This window comes from Cervus canadensis, chromosome 1 (assembly GCF_019320065.1).
Source record: "Cervus canadensis isolate Bull #8, Minnesota chromosome 1, ASM1932006v1, whole genome shotgun sequence".
NCBI classification, from domain to species: domain Eukaryota; kingdom Metazoa; phylum Chordata; class Mammalia; order Artiodactyla; family Cervidae; genus Cervus; species Cervus canadensis.
Genome location: NC_057386.1, coordinates 14027999 through 14051436, shown reverse-complemented (window position 1 = coordinate 14051436; position 23438 = coordinate 14027999). Strand labels below are relative to the sequence as shown.

Genomic DNA, 23438 nt, shown 5'->3' with positions numbered 1-23438 from the left:
TGCATTGGCAGGCAGGTTCTTTACCACTGAGCCACCAGGGAAGCCCGTAGTGGCAACACTTTTTTTTCCCCACTGTCCGATTCCCTGCCAGCCTGAATTAGAAGCAACCTGCCACATCCCTCTCTGCCTACAGTGCTCACAGAGGCGCACAGGGTCACACCAACCAGTCATCTCACATCAGGCTAGTCCATACAACTCCGATTTCTTTAACTTGGTCGAAAAAGAGGAAGTTCTCTCTATGATTTACTGATGGGAGGCAGGGTGGCCATCAAGACTCCTTTGCCCTCCTCCCCGATTTCATTCAAGAGAGAATGTGGGGCTATTTAAACAAGCTCTTCTTTGGGGCATTTTTCTTTTTGTCACTTACCATTTCGAAGCTTGAATCTCCAAACCAAAACGCCATGTGGAAAAAGAGTTTTCTCGTGTTCCTTTTCTCTCTTTCAATTCAAAAGGTTGCACTGGATTGTGAAAGAATGAGAAAAACAAACGGTAAGTTTCATTTACTTCTCTGTTGTACTTAAGCCGCTTTCACTGAAACGATGAGACAGTCAGCTTTAATCGTGTGCCGTCATGAGCAGGTTTCTCTGTGCTTTTTGATGAACAACCAAAGAGGAGAGTTTTTCCACTTTGTATTGTTTGTTTAAAATGAAGTGATTTTAGGGAGGGAGTCAGAGAATCTTTCCTGAGACTAAGAAACAAAATGTTGAGATTGTTTTTTTTAAACAATTAAACGGTTTTTTCTTTCTCTGTTGTTTTTTCAATAGAAAATCAACACACAATCGTTGTAAAATAATTCAGGCATCACTAAAAACATATCCTGGGAGGCAGTTTATCATCATAGAGCCAGGCTGTTGTGGTCCTAACCTTGTTTCTACCCTTTTCCAGCTGGTAGTCTGGGCACATGATGAAAACCACTTTAAGCTTAATTTCTATCCTCTGTGAAGGGGGGAAAAATAAAGGCACCTCCCTGGGAGGGCTGTTGTGAAGACTGAGACAAGCCGTGTCCCTCAGCACAGAGCCGAGTGCATGGAGAGCCATCAGTAAATGCTAGCCCAGGTCGTGGTTGTTACTATACTGTAAAAGGTGAACGTTCTGCTATAAATAGATCCCCTCAGTCCCTCTCCCATCTCTGTGTCCAGGAGCAACCACTATTAACAGTCCTTTCTGCTCCAATATCAAAGCAAACAAACTCTTCTGTGACCTGTTCTTTTTAAAATTAACACGTCCCAGACATCTTCCTAAGAGGAAGTTGTAGATTTAACTCCCTTCTTTTCAACAGCTGCATGGCATTTCACCATAGGACTTAGTCATAATTCATTGAACCATCATTCCCTTATTGGCTGTTCCATTTTATTCCTTATCATAGAAACAGTACTGCAGTAAACATCCTTTGTGGACACATGAGCGTGTGAGAGTTCACGTAGGATAAAATCCTAGAAGTGAAACGGCTGGGTCGAAGGCCATGTCCATTTGAATTGTTACAGATAATGCTAAGTTGCCCTCCTAACACGCTGAACTGGTGCATGTTCACCAACGCTGACCACGGACATGGGTTAAGTGTGAGACTCTCACCCTCTCTCTCCCTCTCTCCGACAGTGGATACAACAAATTTTTTACATTTGTGTCAATCTGATGAGTACAAAAATAATATCTCAATGTTGTTTTAGTTCGTGGTTGCCTCATCACTCATAAAGCTGTGTTTCTTCTCATGTTTGTTGACTATGAAAGCTCCAGCATGCCCATATAAAGGACATTTAGGGATGGCAATCTGGCTGGAAAGAGAGGTGAGGTCTTATCTTGAATCTGAACTTACATAAGACTGAGAAAATACTAATTGTCCAGATCAAAGTGTAGATTGCTGGCGTTTTTGAGGGGTCTAAACCCCTCCTCCACCCAAGCCATTCCTCGAACACTATTTCTTCTTCTGGGAATTACCTATTCATATTATTTGACCATTTATTTGATTGCCTTTTCCTTATTAATTTGCTATTGGTTTATGTATATGAGGGCTTCCCTGGTAGTTCATATGGTAAAGAATCTGCCTGTAATGCAGGAGACCTGGGTTCCATCCCTGGGTTGCAAAGATCCCCTGGAGAAAGAAATGGCAACCCACTCCAGTATTCTTGCCTGGAGAATCCCATGGACAAGAGGAGCCTGGGCAGGCTACAGTCCATGGAGTCCCAAAGAGTCAGACATGGCTGAACGACTAACACGTTTATCTTATGTATATTAAAAGAATCCTATGCTTGTTTATGTTTTAAGTACTTTCTTCTAGGCTTTCACTTGTCTTAATTTTGCCATGGAGGAATTTAAAGTTTCAGAATAGTTATTTCTTTCAGTCTTTTCTTTATGGTTCCTATTTTGTGGGTCTTACTTGGAAGACCTTTTCCAACAGATGATATAAAAACATTTCTGTGTATTTCTCTTAATTCTTTTATAATCTTAAATTTTAACATTAGATTTTCTGATGAAGATTATTTCTTCCCTTGACATTTTAAATAATAAAATTCAAACATACAAGCTATCAGAGATGGACTAGGATTGTGGCAAAAAGATTCAGAAGGCCATTTAGAGAGGCTATAAGAATAAAATAAGTGTAATAGGTTGAGACACATCATATACGTTTACATCTATGAGTTCACAATGATTCTTAAACAAAAACAACGATAATAAAGGAAAAACATCTCACTGTTATAAGAGTTTCCTCACTCTTATATGAGGAAACCAACTCATTATTTTTTAAAATTGGTCAGTAACAGAAGAGAATCAAGCATTTATCCTCCCTTTTCTATACAAACCGAACTACAGTGTAACCAAAGAGTTGACAAGGGTATTTCTCTTCAGATAATTACGGGTTATAAATGAAAAAGAACTGGTATAACCCCATTTTGCAACCTCTAATGAAATTATCAGGGTGCACGTGTGTTCTCAGGTGTGTGTCTGACTCCTTGGGACCCCACGGATTGTAGCCCTCTGTCCATGGAATTTCCCAAGCAAGAATGCTGGAGTGGGTTGCCATGCCCTCCTCTAGGGGCATCTTCTTCACCCAGAGATCGAATCTGCATCTCCTGCCTCAGCAGATGGATTCCTTTACCACTGTGCCACCTAAGAAGCTCAATGAAATAATGCTTCTGGGTAACCATTGTCAAAGCCTGCTAACAAACAAAAAAGAGAGATAATCAGACATTATGTGCCTCCTAATGGAAGTACATCTACCCCCTAAGTTGCATTCCTGCTAAATAAAAGCTAATCTGAACTTCATCGAGCCTCGGGACAGGAGATGAACATGGTAACGGAGCACCATGCGAATGTAATTAAAGAAATCCAGACCATGGAAAACACTTCAGAACAAACAACTTGCTATCTTCAACAGATAAAGTGCAGGGGGAATAAAAGAGACGGAAAGATCTATCGATGAAAAAAGACATAAGAAACATTTCAACTAATTACAACAGACCATAATGAATTCTAAAAGAAAAATCAGACAGTTGGGGGAATTTGAACAGTAACTAGATATCTGGTAATATTTTTTAAATATCGCTAATTTTCAGGTGGGATAATGGTATTGTTATTTTTACCAAAGAGTCCTTACTTTTTAGAGATAAAAACTATTAATACGAATGTCCTCCAACCAAAGATCACTGGAGACACATGTGTAGTTGAACAAAGGTGGTTTTGAGGGAAAATGTGTACCATGGGAACAAGCGAGAGGGCATCCTTGAGTAAGATTTGTTTTAGGTAACTTGGAGGAAGATTTAAGGCAGCAGGATTTACTCTGAATTGGATTCTCTCTCTCTTTTTTTCAATTTATCTAGTTTCCTGACCAGGTATCAAACCGGGGCCCCCTGCATTGGGAGCATGGAATCTTAGCCATTGAAATCCCTGAATTAGACTCTTTTAGGAAATGGAAACAGCGACACGGTTGGGCATCTTAGTAATTCTCATCTGATGACCAGTGTGAGACTGATGCATGAAGCAGAGCCCCCAAGGCCAAGGCTCTGGGACAACCTAGACGGATAGGGAGGGGAAGGGGGTGGTGGGGCGTTCAGGATAGGAGGATACATGTGTAAGCTTTGGCCAATTCTTGTTGATACAGGGCAAAAACCATAACAATATTGTAATTATCCTCCAAGTAAGATAAATTAATTAATTCAAAATAAAATAATCTTATCTGAAGGATAAGCAGTGCAGGCAAAAACCGTGACTGATAAAGAAGCAGCTGTCAACCATACTAGCCAGTTTAGAGGGGTATTTGGCCATTTTTGTGTCTTAGACAACGTCCATCTGTGTTCAGACAGGAGTCATCTGGTCTTTTTTGTCTCGATCTAATATGGTCATAGGGGGGCCTTGTCTGGTACACACATAGGGTGTACCAGTGGCCAGTAAGTTCCAAGCCAGAAGAAAAGAGCTTGGTGAGGTCACCCGTCTCTCACTGGAAGAGGCCTCTGGAGGTGCCGAGACTTCCTCACACACTGTCCAGCCTGGATGCGCGGGCAAGAAATGCCCCCCACCTCTGGGAAGTTCACCAGGAAAAGAGGGTCCCCACCACCTCGACCCACAAAATGTGGGTTGACAACCACGGGGTTATTATCATTGTATGGTAACAAGGACTTTCTCTTGTGTTATTTTGTTTTCCAGAATTCCCTTCTCCAAGTTTGCACTCACAAACGGACACAGTCATGCGGGGTCAGAATGTATCTCTATCGTGTTTCCAACAGAACAAATCACTAGAGATCACCTATTTTTTGTTTCGGAATGAGAAATGCCTGCAAACCCAGGATGGAAAAGGTGAACCCGTGACTTTTAACCTAACAATCTCAGAAGCCCAGGATCTGGGCCCCTACAAATGCAAAGTCCAAGTTGCTAACTGTGCAAAATACAGTCATCCATTCAACTTCACATTTGTCGGTAAGTGGAACGCTTGTTACTAGGGGCCCTGTGTTTCCTGTTCTAGGGTGGACTCTGTTCTGCTGGTTAACACTCTCTCAAGATCCTAGCATACATGTCATTGAGATCTTGTTTAAGAAACAAGATCACTTGTTTCTTCATAATTCCATTTCACTTTCTCTCCCAAAGACGTTTAGTCATTTCAGATGATAATAGGCTGATGGCCTAAGACTAAAAGTCTTACATCAACAGTTGAGAAAGTTGTTGAAATCCTTTCTAAATGCTTTACTCTGGATTCTTGTCATATAGGCACACACACAAAAAAGACTTTTTCTCTAAAGATTCAAGTAAGAAGTCTTAGAACCAGTGTTGAACCCCGTGGCAAGGGTCTTCAGAGCCCCAGACTTTCCCCAGCCCCTCTTTACGACGGCCATCGGCCAGCATTCTTCCTGCCCAGCCACCTCTTTCCCTCCCCTTCCCCCGCATTACCCACAGCTTGTGGGATCTCAGTTTCTTGACCAGGGCTTGAACCCAGGCCACAGCAGGAAAAGCCCATTAGGCCCCCAGGGAACTCCCCAAGCACATTTTCTCTCCCATCTTCCCACCCCAAGCCTCTCACAGCCTAGCATTAATGGCCTCATCCATGATAGTGACCTTGACATTGGACTGCTGGGCGAGGGAGAGAGGGTTTCCAGGTAATATGTGTACCTGGAGTCTTCCAAACAGAGGACCCCTGACTTACTGATCAAGTATTTGAATGATTCTCTGGTTCTGTGCTCTCCAGCATGGTAGCCACTAGCCACATGTTGTTATTTAAGTTTAAATTCGTTAGTTAAAATTAGGTGAAATTAAAAAACACAGTTCCTCCATCTCATTAGTCACACTTCAAGAGCCCAGAAGCCATAGGTGTGGTGTGGCTGTTGTATTAGACAACACAGACACAGAACACATCCGTCATCACAGAAAGCTCTATTGGATGCCTCTACTCTAGGTCAATGGTTCTTAGCTTTTTAGGTTATAACCATTTTAACAATGTAATGATAGTGATGGATACCTTCCCTGAGATGTTTTCATGAGACTACCGATGCAAACTTCTGCATAAGACTATAAGGGATGCCATGGACTCTGGGTTAGAGCCATCTCAGGGACTCCAGTGGCACTACAGTGGTTAAGACTACAGGCCTTCAGTACAGGGGGCACAGGTTCATTCTCTGGTCCGGGAACTAAGAGCCCACAGCAGCCAAAATTTTTTTTTAATTAAATAAAAAAAAAAAACAAGAACCAACCATCTTAGGATAAATTTGAACACAAACTCAATTGAAGCCATAACTGTAAAAGAAATGTAAAAAGAAGACAACCATGTAAACAAGGTCTAGGATGTGGTACATAATGTGAGGGCAGTGCCGTAGCTGATAATATTCTCTGATGGTCAGATTCCTGCTGGACTGGGCAGCCTGGATTTGCAGAAAAAGCAATTCAAGGGGCATCAGGGTACCCATGTATACCTCTAGCTTCCTGTGCAAGGCTGAAGCCTTAAATCAATGGATTTGGAAAAAAAACAACCCAGTCTTCATTTCCTGAGCATCTGTCCCACAGATAGGTGTACAGTCTTCCCACATCCTGCCTTCAGAGTAAATGCACTCGTTTCCTGCAATGTGTTTCCAGCAGTAATTACACTGCCTGATAGAATTTTTTATAGATTATAAGCCTGTATCATCTTCATTTAAGTCAGACTAACATCTATTGAGTGCCTATCCCATGTGAATAACTGTCTTGCATGCTGCCAGAGTTTCGATGATACCTAAATCATGATCTTGTTCCCAACTCAGTAGGGATATGAGCCATGAATACAGATTCATTCATCTTTGATCCACTCATCGAATATTTAATGATATGCCCGATGTGCCAAGCCCTGGTTATACATTAGTTCCTGCCTTGGTGGAGCTTATAGTCTAATTGAGGTGGCATGAAACCCAAGTACCCAGTCAAATAAATTCATAATCACAAACTGTGTTGACGGTTATAAAGAAAAAGAAACTGGCACAGTGATGGAGAAAAGTTGGGGGGTGGATGGTGAATGGGGAGTGATTTCCTTAGAAAGGGTAGTTGTGTGCATTCTAAATCAATTCAGTCGTGTCCAATTTGACTATCGACTGTAGCCTGCCAGGCTCCTCTGTCCATGGGGATTCTTCAGGCAAGAATACTGGAGTGGGTTGCCATGACCTCCTCCAGGGGAATCTTCCCGACTCAGGGATCGAACCTACATCTCTTAACATTTCCTGCATTGGCAGACAGCTTCTATTTTTTGACTGCCCAGGAGTCTTAGCTGTGGCATATGGAGATCTAGCTCCCTGACCAGGGATTGGACCCGTAGAGTCTTAGCCACTGGACCACTAGGGAAGTCCCGCCAGATGGGTTCTTTACCCCTAGCACCACCTGGGAAGCCCAGATAAGATAGTTATGGAAGAAAAAAAAAGAAAAAAAGATAGTTATGGAAGGACTTTCTAAGGGGATGGCATTTCAGGGGACCCCTGAAGGATGAGAAATGATTTGCTACAGTGAGAGAAAGAAGGCTCTAGTCAAAGGACAATATCCTGTGCTGGGGGCTCCACCCTAAGGAAGAACTTGGCTGTTGGGAAGGGTGTCATATGCCACTGGTATGGCTGGAGGTCAGATGCGAGGACCGTGACCTCAAGTGAGACTGGAAAGGGGAGGGGAGAGCCAAGTCAGGCCTATGACCCCATTTATCCTCTTTGAAGTTAATTCTTCCTGGGTGGGGCAGGGCAAGGGTAGAGGCTGGGGATTGGCTGGGAGGCTTTTGCAGTCATCCAGGAGACAAACAGTGGGGAGATGGAGAAGAGTGGACAGGGTCAGAACAGACTTTGGAGGGAGAAACAACAGGGCTTGCTGAGTGATTAGGTTTGGAATCATAGGTAGTAAACATGAGGAAGGAGTCAAGAATGACTCTCAGGTGTCTACTGTGATCAGCTGATGAACAAGGAGTGGTGTCATTTACTGAGAGGGGCAAAAATAGAAGTTGTTCAGTGGGTATAAAATTTTGGTTATAGTTAACAATGCTGTACTATGCACTTAAAAATTTGTTAAGAAGGTAGATCTCTACAAATGACCCAGTTTCATTCATTTTTATGACTGAGCAATATCCAATTGTATATATGTGTACCACATCTTCTTTATCCATTCATCTGTCATTAGACCTATCAGTTGCTTCCATGTCCTGGCTATTGTAAACAGTGCTACAGTGAACATTGGGGTACATGTGTCTTTTTGAATTATGGTTTTCTCCAGAGAAGTCCAGTAGTGGGATTTTGGGGTCGTATGGCAATTCTATTCCTAGTTTTTTGAGCAAACTCCATACTGTTCTCCATAGTGGCTGTATTAATTTACATTCCTACCAACAGTGCAAGAGGGTTCCCTTTTCTCCACACCCTCTCCAGCATTTATCATTTGTAGACTTTTTAAAGAAAAATACTTATTTATTTATTTGGCGGCATCAGGTCTTAGTTGCAGCACATGGGATCCTTGTTGCATCGTGCAGGATCTTTCATTGTGGCGCACAGATTCCAGAGCCCCTGGGCTCAGTAGTTGGGCTCCTGGGCTTAGTAACCCGGTAGCACATGGAATCTTAGTTCTCCAACCAGGGATTGAATCTTAGTTCTCCAACCAGGGATTGAATCCACGTCCCCTGCATTGTAAGGTGGATTCCTAACCACTGGATCAGCAGGGAAGTCCCTATAGTTTGTAGAGTTGTTGATGATGGCCATTCTGACCAGTGTGATGGACCTAGAGTCTATCATACGGAGTAAAGTCAGAAAGAGGAAAAAAAAAATCATGTATTACTGCATATATGTGGAATCTAGAAAAACGGTACAAACGAACCTATTTTCAGGGCCGGAATAGAGACACAGAGGGAACAGATGTGTGAATGTGGCAGGGTGGGATGAATTGGGACATCGGGATCGATGGTGTGTGCTCTGCCACGTGTAAAACAGATAGTGGGAACCTGCTTCATGGCGCAGGGCGCTCCGCTCAGGGCTCACCCTAGAGGCGTGGGACCGGGGTGTGCTAGAAGGGAGGTCCAAGAGAGAGGGGCTGTGTGTATACATAGAGCTGATTCACTTCATTGTACAGCAGAAAATAACACGTGCTAAAGCAACTATACTCCAATTTATAGCACAGCGAACCCTACTCAATACTCTGTAGTGAGCTCTATGGCAACTGAGAGAGTGGATACATATATATATATAACTGATTCAGCTTGCTATAGAGCAGAAACTAACACACATTGTAAGTCAACTGTAATCCAATAAAAAATAATTAAAAAAAAATAAGGTAGGTCTCATGTTCTCAGCACAAAAGAACGAAATGAATGACTGAATGAAAACATTTTTTAAAAGAATATAATTTTAATAATGTTTATCTACCTACCAATTGATTCATTAACTAGCAGATTAACTGGAGTTCAGTTTCAAGAGGTTATGCTTGAGGTGGCCAGGAGACATTCAAGTGGATCATGAAATAAGAGGCAGAAAAAGTAATATGAGGATGGGATCAAGTGCTGGAGGAGACAGAAGAGGGAGAACTTTCGACTGGAGGATTTATGAAAAGTTTTATGGGGAAGGTGGCATCTGAAAGAGCCCTAAAGGACTCCTTTAATTTAAAAAACAGAACTGATTTATGGAAGAGTTACAACTCCCTTCCCTTGATCACAGTGATGCTGTGATGCCCTTTACCAGTCCTTTTACAAACTCTGAGGGAAGTTTACATCTTTCCACTAAATTTAGATATCAACCCTTATTCTAGTTTGAGTCATCTTATCTCAGAGAGAAGTCCATGCTCTCTGCTTCATCATGAATACTTCAATTCCTGAAAATTGCAGGAAGTAGATTTCAGGAAGTAGTTTTTCTTAGGAAGAACAGTCTATTGATGCTATTCCCAAACAAAGTTGCTCTTTGAGGCTCCCATCCCTGGGTACCACTCTATCAAGGATGCTGCCACCGGGATTCCTGCTCAGGGGAGGGAGGGATGGAGCAAGAAGACTCTAATTTGTTAGTTTCTTTCCTTTGACTTAGACAATGAAACATGTTTCATTGTTTCTGCACCCAGTTGTCAAATTGGCACACTACTGTTAAAAACAAAAGTATCTGCTTGGGAGTTGGCCCTGGCTCTGCCATTTATTAGCTATGCGGTCTCTGAATTTCAATGGACTCATCTGTGGAATAAGCATAATGCTGTCCACCTTGTGTGCTGCTGTGAAGTGAACCAAGATAACGTGGGTAGTGACCCCAACACATGAAGGATACTCATTATCTTTCTTTCCCTATAATCCTGTTTCATTAAAGCACTATATAACAAATTACAGAGCTGGATTCTCCCATGAAGTATGGTATGATCTGACAGAGCCTACCAGACTCACTCGTTTCTGGTCAAGAATTTCCCTTAACCCTATTTATCAGGGTTACTTCCTGTTTCGGGGAGGAACTGGAAGATAACTGAACAGCTGAATTCTACAAATGACAGTACAGTGAGAAAAGATGGTATTTTTAGATTTCCTTGATTTAAAAAAAAAAACTGTTATCTTACAAGGATTAGGACTAAAAGCACCTCTCAACTACATACTTGAAGCTGGATCTTTGACAAAATTATACCATCAACCACAAACAAATGGTGAATTATGATAAAAGGCAAGCTTGCACTCCAGCTCCTCAAAGCAGAGAGGATGCTCTCCACTCTCTGGCTTTCTCAGAGCCTGGTTCATGCCAGGATACACGGGGTTAACCACATACCTATTGATCTTTCCCCATGGAGCTTCTTGTGAGCAGTTTGACTTCACAAGAAGGGTGTCTTTCATATTTGGGTGAACAGCCAGGAATAGAGTAGGGCTTCCATCCATGTTTGTGGACGGAGTGAGGAAACCCAATCCGCTTAGCCATTTAACGTGCACTTTCATTTTTCTAGACCCAGTGACTGCACCAGTGCTGAACATTAGCGTCATTCAAACAAAAACAGACCGATATATAGCGCTAAGCTGCATCTCATTCAACGGTTCTCTGCCCATCGATTATATTTTTTTTGAAAAAAACATCACCATATCACCAGTTATTTCCAAGAATGTAAGGAAGCCTGCTGAACTTAACATAACCGAGAGTAACACTGCAGAAGTGAAAGAGTACAGGTGTAAAGCTAAAAACAGATTGCCTGACCATGCAAAATACAGTCAACCTGTCAGCATACCCTCAACAGGTAAGGGCTACCTGAACTCGTTCAACAGGGTCTGGATTTACTTCCAGAAACTGCAGCCTCTCCTCTGCCCACCATTTCCCACTTTGCCCACCTGCTTCTAAGTGCTTTTCCTTCCGTAGGGTCCATATGCTCTGATGTGGCTGCTTTCTGCCATAAAGGAACCATAGAAAAGCCTAGAGAGTGGGGCAGGAAGCGACCTTGTAGTAAGACTTCCTGAACTGAGTCTGTTTCCTGCTCAGGTTCTAAGCAATCACATTCGAATTTGTAACTCTCTTTGTTTTCACTTTCTTTTTTTAGGCACTATTTTCATTTATTTATTTATTTGGACCATGCTGGGTCTTCATTGCTGCTCACGCGCTTTCTCTAGTGGCAGCAAGTGGGGGCTACTCTTCGTTGCAGTGCACGAGCTTCTCATTGCAGTGACTTCTCTTACTGCGGAGCACAGGCTCTACGCACGCGGGCTTCCGTGGCTGCAGCACGAAGGCTGAGGAGTTGCGCTGCTCTGGCCTTAGTTGCTCCTCGGCATGTGGAATCTTCCCGGACCAGGGATCGAACATGTGTCCTGTGCACTGGCAGGCGGATTCTTAGCCACTGCACCACCAGGGAAGTCCTGCATCTCTTGAAGCTGCTGGGGTCTCTTGATTTTCTTGTGCTTTTTAAAATCGTTAAAAAAAACACAACTCACTTCTAACACCAGTACCTTCCTGCTTGGCTGTTGAATGCCCTGCTGCTAATGCTTGGTGAATCTAGATTTCTCTACTGGGGGCAAGAGCGGCTCCTGTCCCAGTCTTGTGTTTCAGAAGGCGCTGCCTGGATTCTTCTCAACCACACACTTTCCAATAAGCTTCCCATAAGCCATAGGGATGCCTGCCTGGACCTTGTATCTCTACTTTTCTGTACCTCACTCTAGGTTCCTAGACCTGAATTCCCTACCCCATCAGATCAGAACCCACCTCCCAGGGCCTATGCACGTCTCTTTCCCAGCTCGTCCACCCAAGGGCAGGCCACCGTGAGGATGTGAGCACTCCTGGACTCAAGCCAAGCGAGCTGTTTGTGGGGGTCAGGGACAACATTTGGCCATGCAGGCAGGGGCTGTCTATGTGTTTGTCAGGTTCCTTAGGGCGCGAATCAGAGCCTGGGTGGGATGGGACCAGGCCAGAGCTAGAGCCAGTTCTCTTTATAATGTCATGTTTCAGCACAGAACTCCGAGTCTGAGAATTCCAGATTTAAACCTACCCTTAGAGATGTCCCTGGCCGTCTAGTGGTTAAGAATCTGCATGGGTTTGATCCCTGGTCAGGGAACTGGGACCCCTCATGGTGCATGGCCACAAAATTTAAAAAACAAAAACCTGGCCTGATGAAGGGACACTGGTCAAGGCGGGAGGAGGAAAAGAAATTAGGTTAGCAAGGGTAATAGGCACACAAGGGCATTAAACACCTCATCCTCAGAAGATCAGAGCCCACATCTGGGTGTTCAGTGAATTCTAACAAGTGAGGCAGCCTGTTGGAGTCAGGCCCCAGAGTCAGCCTTTTGCCTACAAATCACTGCCTTCCATTCACTAGCTGTGTGACCTTAGAAAAGTCACGTACTCTTATTTAATTGTAAAATGGGAACTTTACTTAATTGAATCTTATTCTACTTAATTGTAAAATGGGAATAATACCAATGAGATACATAAGGCAATGCACATAAAGTGCTTAACACAATGTCTGCATATAGTCAATAATAAGTGACAGTTGCTGGGTAACATAGATCGTGCCAACATGACTAAAGACTTTGCCTGACAAATGGCCAGGCTGTTCTCAGATTTATGACCCTAATTATGTAGACAACAATCTGTCTGTTAAATGCTGTGCTGATTTTTTTCCTTTGTAAATGACCCTTGGTGGAAGATGGACTTGGTATGACTTTTAGAACTTCATTGACAAGTTAATTCTCAGGTGCTGCAGGTGTCCACATAGGGCAGAGACCCAGGGTTCATGGTATCTTGACTAACTTGGCAGACAGTCATGATCGATCTTTCCAGAACATTCCACAATTCAGTATCATTGGAAAAGCAGGTTGTGCAGTGACCAGTGAATGCTGTCTTCTTCTTCTTTCAGGAGGAGACTGCGGTCCATTCTGCCTGCAGTTCCTGCTTCCGGGGTTATTACTGGTGCTAATAGTAATCATCCTAATTCTAGTATTTTGGATGCTACCAAAGTACAAAGCAAGTAAGTTCCTTAGGAGCTTTGCCATTGTTTTCCCTGGTGGCTCAGACAGTTAAGAATCTGCCTGCAATGCAGGAGACCTGGGTTCAATCCCTGGGTGGGGAAGATCCCCTGAAGAGGGGAATGGCTACTCACTCCAGTATGCTAGCCTGGAGAATCCATGGACAGAGGAGCCTGGCAGGCTATAGTCCTTGGGGTCACAAAGAGTTGGACACGACTGAGCGACTAACACTTTCACTTTCCCTGGATTTTGGAGACAGACAGCAGGGGAGAGGGTAAGGAGGAAGGGAAAGGAGAATCAGAAATGGGACATGAAGAAAATGAAAAGAGAAGGAAAACATGCAAAATGAGAAGATAACGAAGAACTTCCTGAACTGTTCACATTTAGCACAGTTCTCTTTCCTCTGGTGAAGCCTTCCCTATTTAGATTGCTCGTGGGCGTGTTACCTGTGCGTCACATGGGGCCCCGTGCTAAGAAGACATTTTAATGCTCTGCTGTCATTGTCTTAAAATTTGTAATACCTTTTAACCTTTTTTTTTAATTTTTAAAAAATTCTTTTTCAAAATTGTAGTAAAATATGCGTAACAATAGAATTTACCACCTTGGCCATTGTTAAGTATACAGTTCGGTGGCATTAAGTACATTCACATTCCTGGGCTACCATCACCAGCCATCCACTTTTTCACTTTGCAAATATGACACTGTGTGCCTGTCAAACAGTGTAAGTCCCTATTAATTTCTCTCTCCTCCCAGCCCCTGGCAGACACCATTCCGATTCCTGTCTATGAATCTATTTTAGAAATCTCATGTAAGTGGAATCACACCATATTTGTCCTTTTGTAGGTGGCTTCTTTCATTTAGCACAATGTCCTCAAGGTTCATCCATGTTGTATACATGTCAGAATTTCCTTCCTTTGGGGGGACTTTCCTGGTGGCCCAGTGGTTAGGACTCTGTACTTCCACTGCAGGGGACGCGGCTTCAATCTGTGGTTGGGGAACTAAGATCCCACAAGCCTTGTGGTGCAAAAGATTTTTTTTCTCCTTCATTTCAAAAGCTGAATAATCAGTTATATATGTGTGTATATGTATTATACACACATAAGTATATATACATAACACAAACTTTGTTTATCCATTCATTCATCTGTCAATGGACTCTTTCTTCAGAAAAAATTCCCAGAAGTGGAATTGCTGGATTGTTTTTTTGTTGTTGTTGTTTTTGAGACTCTTCCATACAGTTTTCCATAGTGGCTGCAACAATTTACATTCCCACCAACAGTGCATGACAGTTTCCTTTAAGATGCATCCTTGTCAACACTTGTTACTTGTTACCTTTTTGATGGTAGCTATTCTGAGATGTGTGAGGTGGTATCTCTGTAGTTTCAATTTGCATTTCCCTGATGATTAGTGATTTCGAACATCTTTCCATGTGCCTGCTGGCCATCTGTATGTCCTCTTTAGAAAATGTCTATATAATTCCTCTGCCTGTTTTTAAATTGGGTTGTTTGGTTTTCTGATGCTGAGCTCTATGAGTTCTTTGTACATTTTGGATATTAACTCCTTATCAGACATGTCATTTGCAATATCTTCCTTCATTCAATAGGCTGCCTTTTTGCTTTGTTGATAATTTCCTTCACTGTTCAAGCTTAATGTAGTCCCGTTTGTTTATTTTTGCTTTTACTTCTCTTGCCTGAGGAGATAGGGCCAAAAAAAATATTGCTAAGACCAGTATCAAAGAGCATACTACCTATGTTTTCTTTTATGTGTTTTATGGTTTCTGATCTCACATTTAGGTTCTTAATCCACTTTATTTTTGTAGATGGTGTGAGACAGTAGTCCAGTTTTATTCTTTCACATATAGCTGTCCAGTTTTCCCAATACCATTTATTGAAAAGACTATCTTTTCCTGACTGTATATTCTTACCTCCCTTGTAAATTAATTGACCATATAAGTAGGGGTTCATTTCTGGGCTCTCCAGTCCGTTTCATTGATCTATGTGTCTGTTTCTGTGCCAGTCCCATACTGTTTGATTACTGTGCCTTCAAAGGACAGTTTGAAATTAGAGAATATGATACCTCCAGCTTTGTTCTTTCTCAGCATAGGTTGCTTTGTGTTTCCAAACAAATTTTAGAATTTTTTACCTAAGTCTGTGAAAAATCCCATTGTTAATTTGACAGGGATTTCATTAAACCTGTAGATTGCCTTGGGGAGTACAGCCATTTGCAATATTAATTCTTCCAATCCATAAGAATGGTATATCTTTTCATTTGTTTATGCTGTCTTCAGGACAAACAGCACTGATGAATTTCCTTCATCAGTGTCTTGTGGTTTCCCAAGTACAGGTCTTTTACCTTCTTGGTTATGTTATTCCTAGGTATTTTATTCTTTTTAGTACAGATAGGATTGTTTTCTTAATTTCTCTTTCAGATAGTTCATTGTTGGTGTATAGAAATGCAACTGATCTCTGTATATTATTAATAATTCCATATACTGCGGCTTTAGCTGAATTCATTTATTTGTCTCAATAATTCTAGTTCTTTGGTGGTGTCTTTAGGATTTTCTCTATATAGTGTCACGTCATCTGCAGTGACAGTTTTACTTTTATCTTTCCAATTTTGATTCCTTTTTTTCTTCTTGTCTGATTGCTGTGGCTGACTCCCAATACTATTGTGAATAAAGGTGGCAAGAGTGAGCATTCTTGTCTTCTTCCTTATCTTAGAGGAAATGCTTTTGGCTTTTCATCACTGAGTATAATGTTAGCCATGGGCTTGTTATATATGGTCTTTATTATGTTGAGGTATGTGCCCTCTGTACTCACTTTGTTTAGTTTTTATCATAAATCGATACTGAATTTTGCCAAAAGCTATTTCTGCATCTATTTAAATAATCATATGGCTTTTATTCAATTTGTTAATGTGGTGTATCACACTGATTGATTTGTGGATATTGAAATACTGTGTGGTATATCACACTGATTGATTTGTGGATATTGAAATGTCCTTGTATCTCTGGGATAAATCTCAATTGATCATGGGGTCTAATTCTTTCAATGTATTGTTGAATTTGGTTTGCTAATATGTTGTTGAGGATTTTTGCATCTACATTCATCAGTGATATTGGCCTGTGGTTTTCTTTTTTTTCTGGTGTCTTTGTCTGTATTTGTTGTTTGGGGTTTTGTTGTTGTTGTTCATTTTGGCTACACCAGGTCTTAGGTGTGACACTTTGGATCATTTTTTTTTTTTTTTTCAGTTGCATCATGTGGGATCTTAGTTGTACCACGAACGATCTAGTTCCCTGACTAAGGACTAAACCCAGACCCCCTGCATTATGAGCTCAGAGTCTTAGCCACTGGACCACCAGAAAAGTCCCTGTCATTGTCTGGCTTTGAGATCAGGGTGATCCTGGCCTTGTAGAATGAGTTTGGAAGGGTTCCTTCCTCTTCAATGTTTTATACAGTTCACCTGTGAAACCATCTGGTCCAGGATTTTTATTTGTTGGGAGTCTTTTGATTATTGATTCCATTTCATATTGAGTGGTAATTGAGCTGTTCATATTATATATTTCTTTCCGAGTTAGCCTGAGGAGACTGTATATTTTAGGAATTTATCCATTTATTCTAGGTTATCTGTTTCATTGGTGTGCAATTGTTTATCATAATCTCTTACGACCCTTTGTATTTCTATGGTTATCAGCTGTAACTTCTTTCATTTTTTTTTTTAATTTCTTGGACAATATAATATGGAATTTACTTCCATGGAGAATTCTCAGTGAAGTTCTTTAAAAGCATTCCTTTTTTTTTTTTTAACTGAAGGATAATTGCTTTACAATGTTGTGTTGGTTTCTGTCACACAACAATGCAAATCAGTCATGACTATATGTACATCCCTCCTTCTGGAGCCTCCCGCCGATTCCCTACTTCTTCCATTTTTTATTTTATTTATTTGAGCCCTCTTTTTTCTTGATGAGTCTAGCTAAAGGTTTATCAATTTTGTTTGGCTTTTCATAGAACCAGGTCTTCATCAATCTTTTCTACCGTTTTCTTTTAGTTGTTATTTCACTTATTCCTGCTCTGATCTTTATTATTTCTTTCCTTCTAACTTTTCTTCTTTCCTTTGGGTGTAAAGTCAGGTTGTTTATGATTTCTCTTGTTTCCTGAGATAGACTTGTATTGCAATAAACTTCCCTCTTAGGGCTGCTTTTGCTCGGTCCCTTAGATTTTGGATGGTTGTGCTTCCATTTTCATTCATCTTTGGGTATGTTTTTTTATTTCCTCTTTAATTTCTTTAGTGACTCATTGTCTGTTTGGTAGTATATTATTTATCCTCCATGTGTTTGTGGGTTGTTGTTGTTGTTGTTTTGGGTAGTTTTTTTTTCTTGTAGTTGATTTCTAGTCTCATATGTTGTGGTCAGAAAAGATGGCTGATATGACTTCAATCCTCTGAAATTTATTGCATCTCATGCATTTTTAAAACTGGTCTCCTCTTCCTACAAAAATCTGAGGATCTTATAAAAGTGGAATTAATATTCTTGAGTACTTGCCAGGGCTAAATGGAACTCAGTTGGGTAATTTAGTAGCTCTTGCAGATATTAAGACGCTTTTTACAGGTTATTCTTCTCAGTGAAGGAAAGAAAAGATATCTCTGACCATCTCAAGCACAATCTGATAGGCAAAGGGTGTTATTTGCAGATCTGAGAAAATAAATCAGAAGGACTCCTGGCTTGAAGAAGCAGATGCTATGGTCTCCTAGCTGAGCCCACGATTTCCCTTTAATAGACAACACTTTAGGCCATCTGAGGTTATTCTTCCAGAACTTTGGGGAATTCTGCTCCATAGAGGAGCAGGGGGAAAAAAATTGTGGCTGAATTGGTTTATTTTAATGATTCTGCACCAACTTACGTAGGAAAAGCGATGAAAGATAGTGCACCCAGAGTCTATGGAAATACACCCATGGAAGCTGGAATATATGCAAATATCTGTGAAAATCAAGCAGGTAAGAGAATTTTGTTTGAGAGTTTGGTTGGTTTGGGGTTTTTGTCTTTTAAATTTTTTTAAGGTCATACAGACACATGGGTAAAATACTGAAGAAGCTGAGTATAGTGTCTCCCTCCTGCCCCAACACTCAATCCCACTTTAAAAATCCTTCTACAGATATTTTATGTGTGTTTTAGCATCTAAGTAAATGGTAGCAATGGTAGCATGCCATAGATATACCATTCTACACCTGATTTTTTGAGTTAACAACGTATCTTGGAGTTTGGTTTTTTTAAATATCAGTTCAGAATGATCCACACTGCGTTCCAATCACTTTTACGATCACTTCTTAAAGCTGGCATCATTTACTGCTTTATGGTAAACAGACCCAGCGCCTTGGCCAACAGTGAGAACAACCCAGCCAATGCTGATGCTGACTGAGGGCCAGCCTGTTCCAGGCACAGTGCTAAGCGACTTATCTGCTCTGTCTGGTACAAACACCACTAACTCCCAAATGATATCATCCCCATTTTACAGATGAGAAGCCTGTTCCAGGCTTAGAACCAAAGCAATGTGTTTCCAGTGCCCAAGATGGTAAGTACTCTGTGCAAAGTCCAGAAGCAACATGCCATTGTAAGGGTAGCTGACTAAGCCGCTGCCCTCAGGAGATCAGATATTCGGACCATAGACCCAATAATTCTGTTTCTTGTCTTTTACCCAGGGGCTGAATACTCCCAGGAGATACATTATGCTGCCCCCATGTTCCAGCAGGTGGCACCAAGAGATCAGGGTGAGCCACAGTTTGGGATAGGAGACACTGTTGAAAGGGGTCAGTGGTTTCTGTGACGCCGTCATTAGCTTTAGGAACCCAAGGATGGGATGAACGGGGGCAACAGACACACCCTAGGAAACCAATAGCAACCAGCACCACAGCGCCTAATAAATTTCATCAGGAAGTGGGTGGATGGGGAGGAGGAAAGGATATGGTAGGGAGTGTATCACATAAAAAGAAATCCAGAGAGAACAATGCAAGTGCACCTCTAAAATGCTTTCAAGAATAAATCACATAATGTAGTCCAGGAAAGAAAGACAGTTAATACTTGGTTTTATCAGGCCCCCCAGCTACCAAAATAGAATTTTAAAAGAGCTTCTATAGATATATATCCAAGATTGAAGGCAAAAGGAGAAGAGGGCTGCAGAGGATGAGATGGTTAGATAGCATCACCGACCTAATGGACACAAGCTTGAGGAAACTCTGGGAGATGGTGAAGGACATGGAAGCCTGGCATGCTGCAGTCCACTGGGTTGCAAAGAATCAGACATGACTTAGCAACTGAACATCAACAACAACATCCTAAGTTTACTGAATTATTTTCTCTTTTATGTTACAGAAGACAGTAATAATTCTAAAGGTGGATATGTCTATTCTGAACTTGTCTTCTGAGATTTAAAGATGTAGGCTACATCTCAGGGTAAGATGCTTTTTACAAAGCTGATTTCCATAAAGAAAAAGCAAACTTGATTGATACTTTAAAAAGTTTCACCTGGTTACCCAAAGTGACTCACTGTTTTTCATGCTTAAACACTATTCCTTTGGCTTTTGCAGGTACATACAATCCTGTCATCAGACAAGAGTTTTGTTAGGTGGGATCCTGACTGACAGTGTTTACATGCTTTTGCCATTTTTTGGCAAGGACTATTTCCCCCATTTTCACACCATTTAATAAAGAATAATTTTTTGACTACTGTGTTCTTCTTCTTTTTTGTTTTTATTAGTTGGAGGCTAATTACTTCACAACATTTCAGTGGGTTTTGTCGTACATTGATATGAATCAGCCATAGATTTACACGAATTCCCCATCCCGATCCCCCCTCCCACCTCCCCCTCCACCCGATTCCTCTGGGTCTTCCCAGTGCACCAGGACCGAGCACTTGTCTCATGCATCCCACCTGGGCTGGTGATCTGTTTCACCATAGATAATATACATGCTGTTCTTTCGAAACATCCCACCCTCACCTTCTCCCACAGAGTTCAAAAGTCTGCTCTGTACTTCTGTGTCTCTTTTTCTGTTTTGCATATAGGGTTATCATTACCATCTTTCTAAATTCCATATATATGTGTTAGTATGCTGTAATGTTCTTTATCTTTCTGGCTTACTTCACTCTGTATAATGGGCTCCAGTTTCATCCATCTCATTAGAACTGATTCAAATGAATTCTTTTTAATGGCTGAGTAATATTCCATGGTGTATATGTACCACAGCTTCCTTATCCATTCGTCTGCTGATGGGCATCTAGGTTGCTTCCATGTCCTGGCTATTATAAACAGTGCTGCGATGAACATTGGGGTGCACGTGTCTCTTTCAGATCTGGTTTCCTCAGTGTGTATGCCCAGAAGTGGGATTGCTGGGTCATACGGCAGTTCTATTTCCAGTTTTTTAAGAAATCTCCACACTGTTTTCCATAGTGGCTGTACTAGTTTGCATTCCCACCAACAGTGTAAGAGGGTTCCCTTTTCTCCACACCCTCTCCAGCATTTATTGCTTGTAGACTTTTGGATAGCAGCCATCCTGACTGGCGTGTAATGGTACCTCATTGTGGTTTTGATTTGCATTTCTCTAATAATGAGTGATGTTGAGCATCTTTTCATGTGTTTGTTAGCCATCTGTATGTCTTCTTTGGAGAAATGTCTGTTTAGTTCTTTGGCCCATTTTTTGATTGAGTCATTTATTTTTCTGGAATTGAGCTTCAGGAGTTGCTTGTATATTTTTGAGATTAATCCTTTGTCTGTTTCTTCATTTTGCTATTATTTTGCCATTTTTTGGCAAGGACTATTTCCCCCATTTCCACACCATTTAATAAAGAATAATTTTTTGACTACTGTGTTCTTCTTAAGTGCATCCTGGAAGCTTACGACAATCATCTCCCCATCCCCATGTCCACTGAAGCTTCAGAAGCAAACACACAAATCAAAGACCATGCCTGAATTCCAAAACAAAACTCGGTGACCTTGAAAAGGTGTCTGAAGGAAACAGCCCCTGCAGTCACCTCTGGAGAAAGGCAAGATCACTCAACGAGTGATATATTTATTATCCACGACCACTAACATCTGCTCTTCGCTTCCGGAAGCCTGCAAGTTCATTTCTATTGATTCCCATGGACTTTCTCAGTCCTCAAGATTTAGCTCATATCAGAGGCGTGCCTTTGTGTGCTGCATTTCCGGTCAGCTCTGTCAAGAGGACAGCCCAGAGTTGAGTTGGGGGAGAAGAAAGAAATGGATTAGTTTCCCAGGATTCCTGTAACAGATTACCACAAACTGCTGACTTAAACCAACAGACATGTATTTTCTCACAGGGCTTCCCTGATAGCTCAGTTGGTAAAGAATCCACCTGCAATGCAGGAGACCCGGTTTGATTCCTGGATCGGGAAGATCCGCTGGAGAAGGGATAGGCTACCCACTCCAGTATTGGTGGGAGTGACTTAGCACACACACACAGTAGATTCAGGAACTACCGAGATGATCCACGTTGGTCTTATCTTGAGATTCTTAACTTATTAATTACACCTTCAGAGACCTTTTTCTCAAGTAAGGTGATATTCACGGGTTCCAGGTGTTAGGACTTATGGGGGAGCCTCCGTTCAGTCCACTTGAGGGGCAAAAATATTTCTGGTTTGAATCTCTCATCCCAGGAGTTATAAGTGAAGTCCAATAAAGCCAAGAGGCATTTCTGGGGTTCAGGGCACAAAATAACTTGGCCAGAATTGCTCCACTTTGTTCTTCTTCTGGGGGAGTTGCCTGAACCTCAGTCTTAACTATTCTCAACAATGGACTTCTGACTAGAAAAATCATAGTTATCAGCTAATTAGACGCTAACTCTAACATCCTTGGGGCCGGTATTATTAACCTGATTTTACAGGTAAGGAAACTGAGGCTTAGTAATTAGGGGTAAGTAATTTCACAGGGTCATCCCCAGCTTGGTAAGTGCTTGAACTGGGACTTAAATCCACTTAAATCCCGCACTGGCTGCGGGAATGCATATTCAGGGTGCGAAGGGCTATGCTGTGCACACAGGTCCAGACGAATCTGAGGGTTTTGTTGCCATAAAGCAGCATTCATGAGCTTAATTTCCCCTTCTTTCTGTGGATATTTTTATTGAGTTGGCCAGTAAGTTCATCTGGGTTCTTTCCATAAGATGTTATAGAAAACACCAAACGAACTTTTGACCAACCCTAAAGATGGCTGAGCACCAAAGAATCTATGCTTTCGAATCGTGGTGCTAGAGAAGACTCTTGAGAATCTCTTGGACAGCGAGGAAATCAAAACAGTCAATCTTAAAGGAAATCAACTCAATATTCATTGGAAGGACAGATGCTGAAGCTAAAGCTCCAATCCTTTGGTCACTTGATGCAAAGAATTGACTCACTGGAAAAAAGCCTGCTGCTGGAAAGATTGAAGGTAGGAGAAGGGGGAGGCAGAGGATAAGATGGTTGGATGGCTCACCGACTCAATGGACATGAGTTTGAGCAATCTCCGGGACATACTGAAGGACAGAGAAGCCTGGTGCGCTGCAGTCCATGGAGTCACAAAGAGGAGGACACAGCTTTGTGACTGAACAATATTTGGGGGAACTCAGTATATCACAGAGGCTAAGGGTGAGGATATCCAGACTCAGGGCTAATTGTGTGACTCTGTGTAAGTTATATAAAATCCTGGGGTTCAGTTCCCTCAGTTGAGGGGGTGGGGGGAAGAAGAGAGGGACAGGGAGAAATATTACCTATATCATGGAGCTGCTGTGAGAATTAACTCAGGTAATGAATGTAAAAGGTTTGGAACAGGGCCGGGCACAGAGTAAGAACTGAAAAAAAAAAAAGGCTAGCTGTTCATAGTATGCTCATCCTTAGCACGTGTCATACTAATTGGCTGCTCCCCTTAGAAATCTTCAGTCTTTGAGGTCATAAACTTAGTTACTTGGCCACCATTAACCTCTTGATGTAGTAACCTGAGCTCCTTCCTGAAGCAGAGCCTGAGGCAAGGACTTGGTGCTCGTTGTTTATATGAGGGCCCAGGGAGAGTGAAATAGAGAAGCCAACACAAGAGGTGGGGA

The 23438-nt window shown here is 41.7% G+C and overlaps 1 protein-coding gene across 1 annotated transcript; it reads left to right on the top strand.

Annotated features, from left to right (window-relative positions):
* The first annotated feature begins 227 nt into the window (after positions 1-227).
* On the top strand, positions 228-20075 carry MILR1 (mast cell immunoglobulin like receptor 1). Its single transcript, XM_043464610.1, has 9 exons — positions 228-489; positions 4639-4908; positions 10864-11148; positions 13252-13362; positions 18263-18352; positions 18871-18927; positions 19055-19123; positions 19725-19805; positions 19940-20075. Exons 1-8 carry the CDS (start codon positions 312-314, stop codon positions 19775-19777), a joined length of 1113 nt encoding a protein of 370 aa, XP_043320545.1. The 5' UTR covers positions 228-311; the 3' UTR covers positions 19778-19805; positions 19940-20075.
* The last annotated feature ends 3363 nt before the right edge of the window (positions 20076-23438 follow it).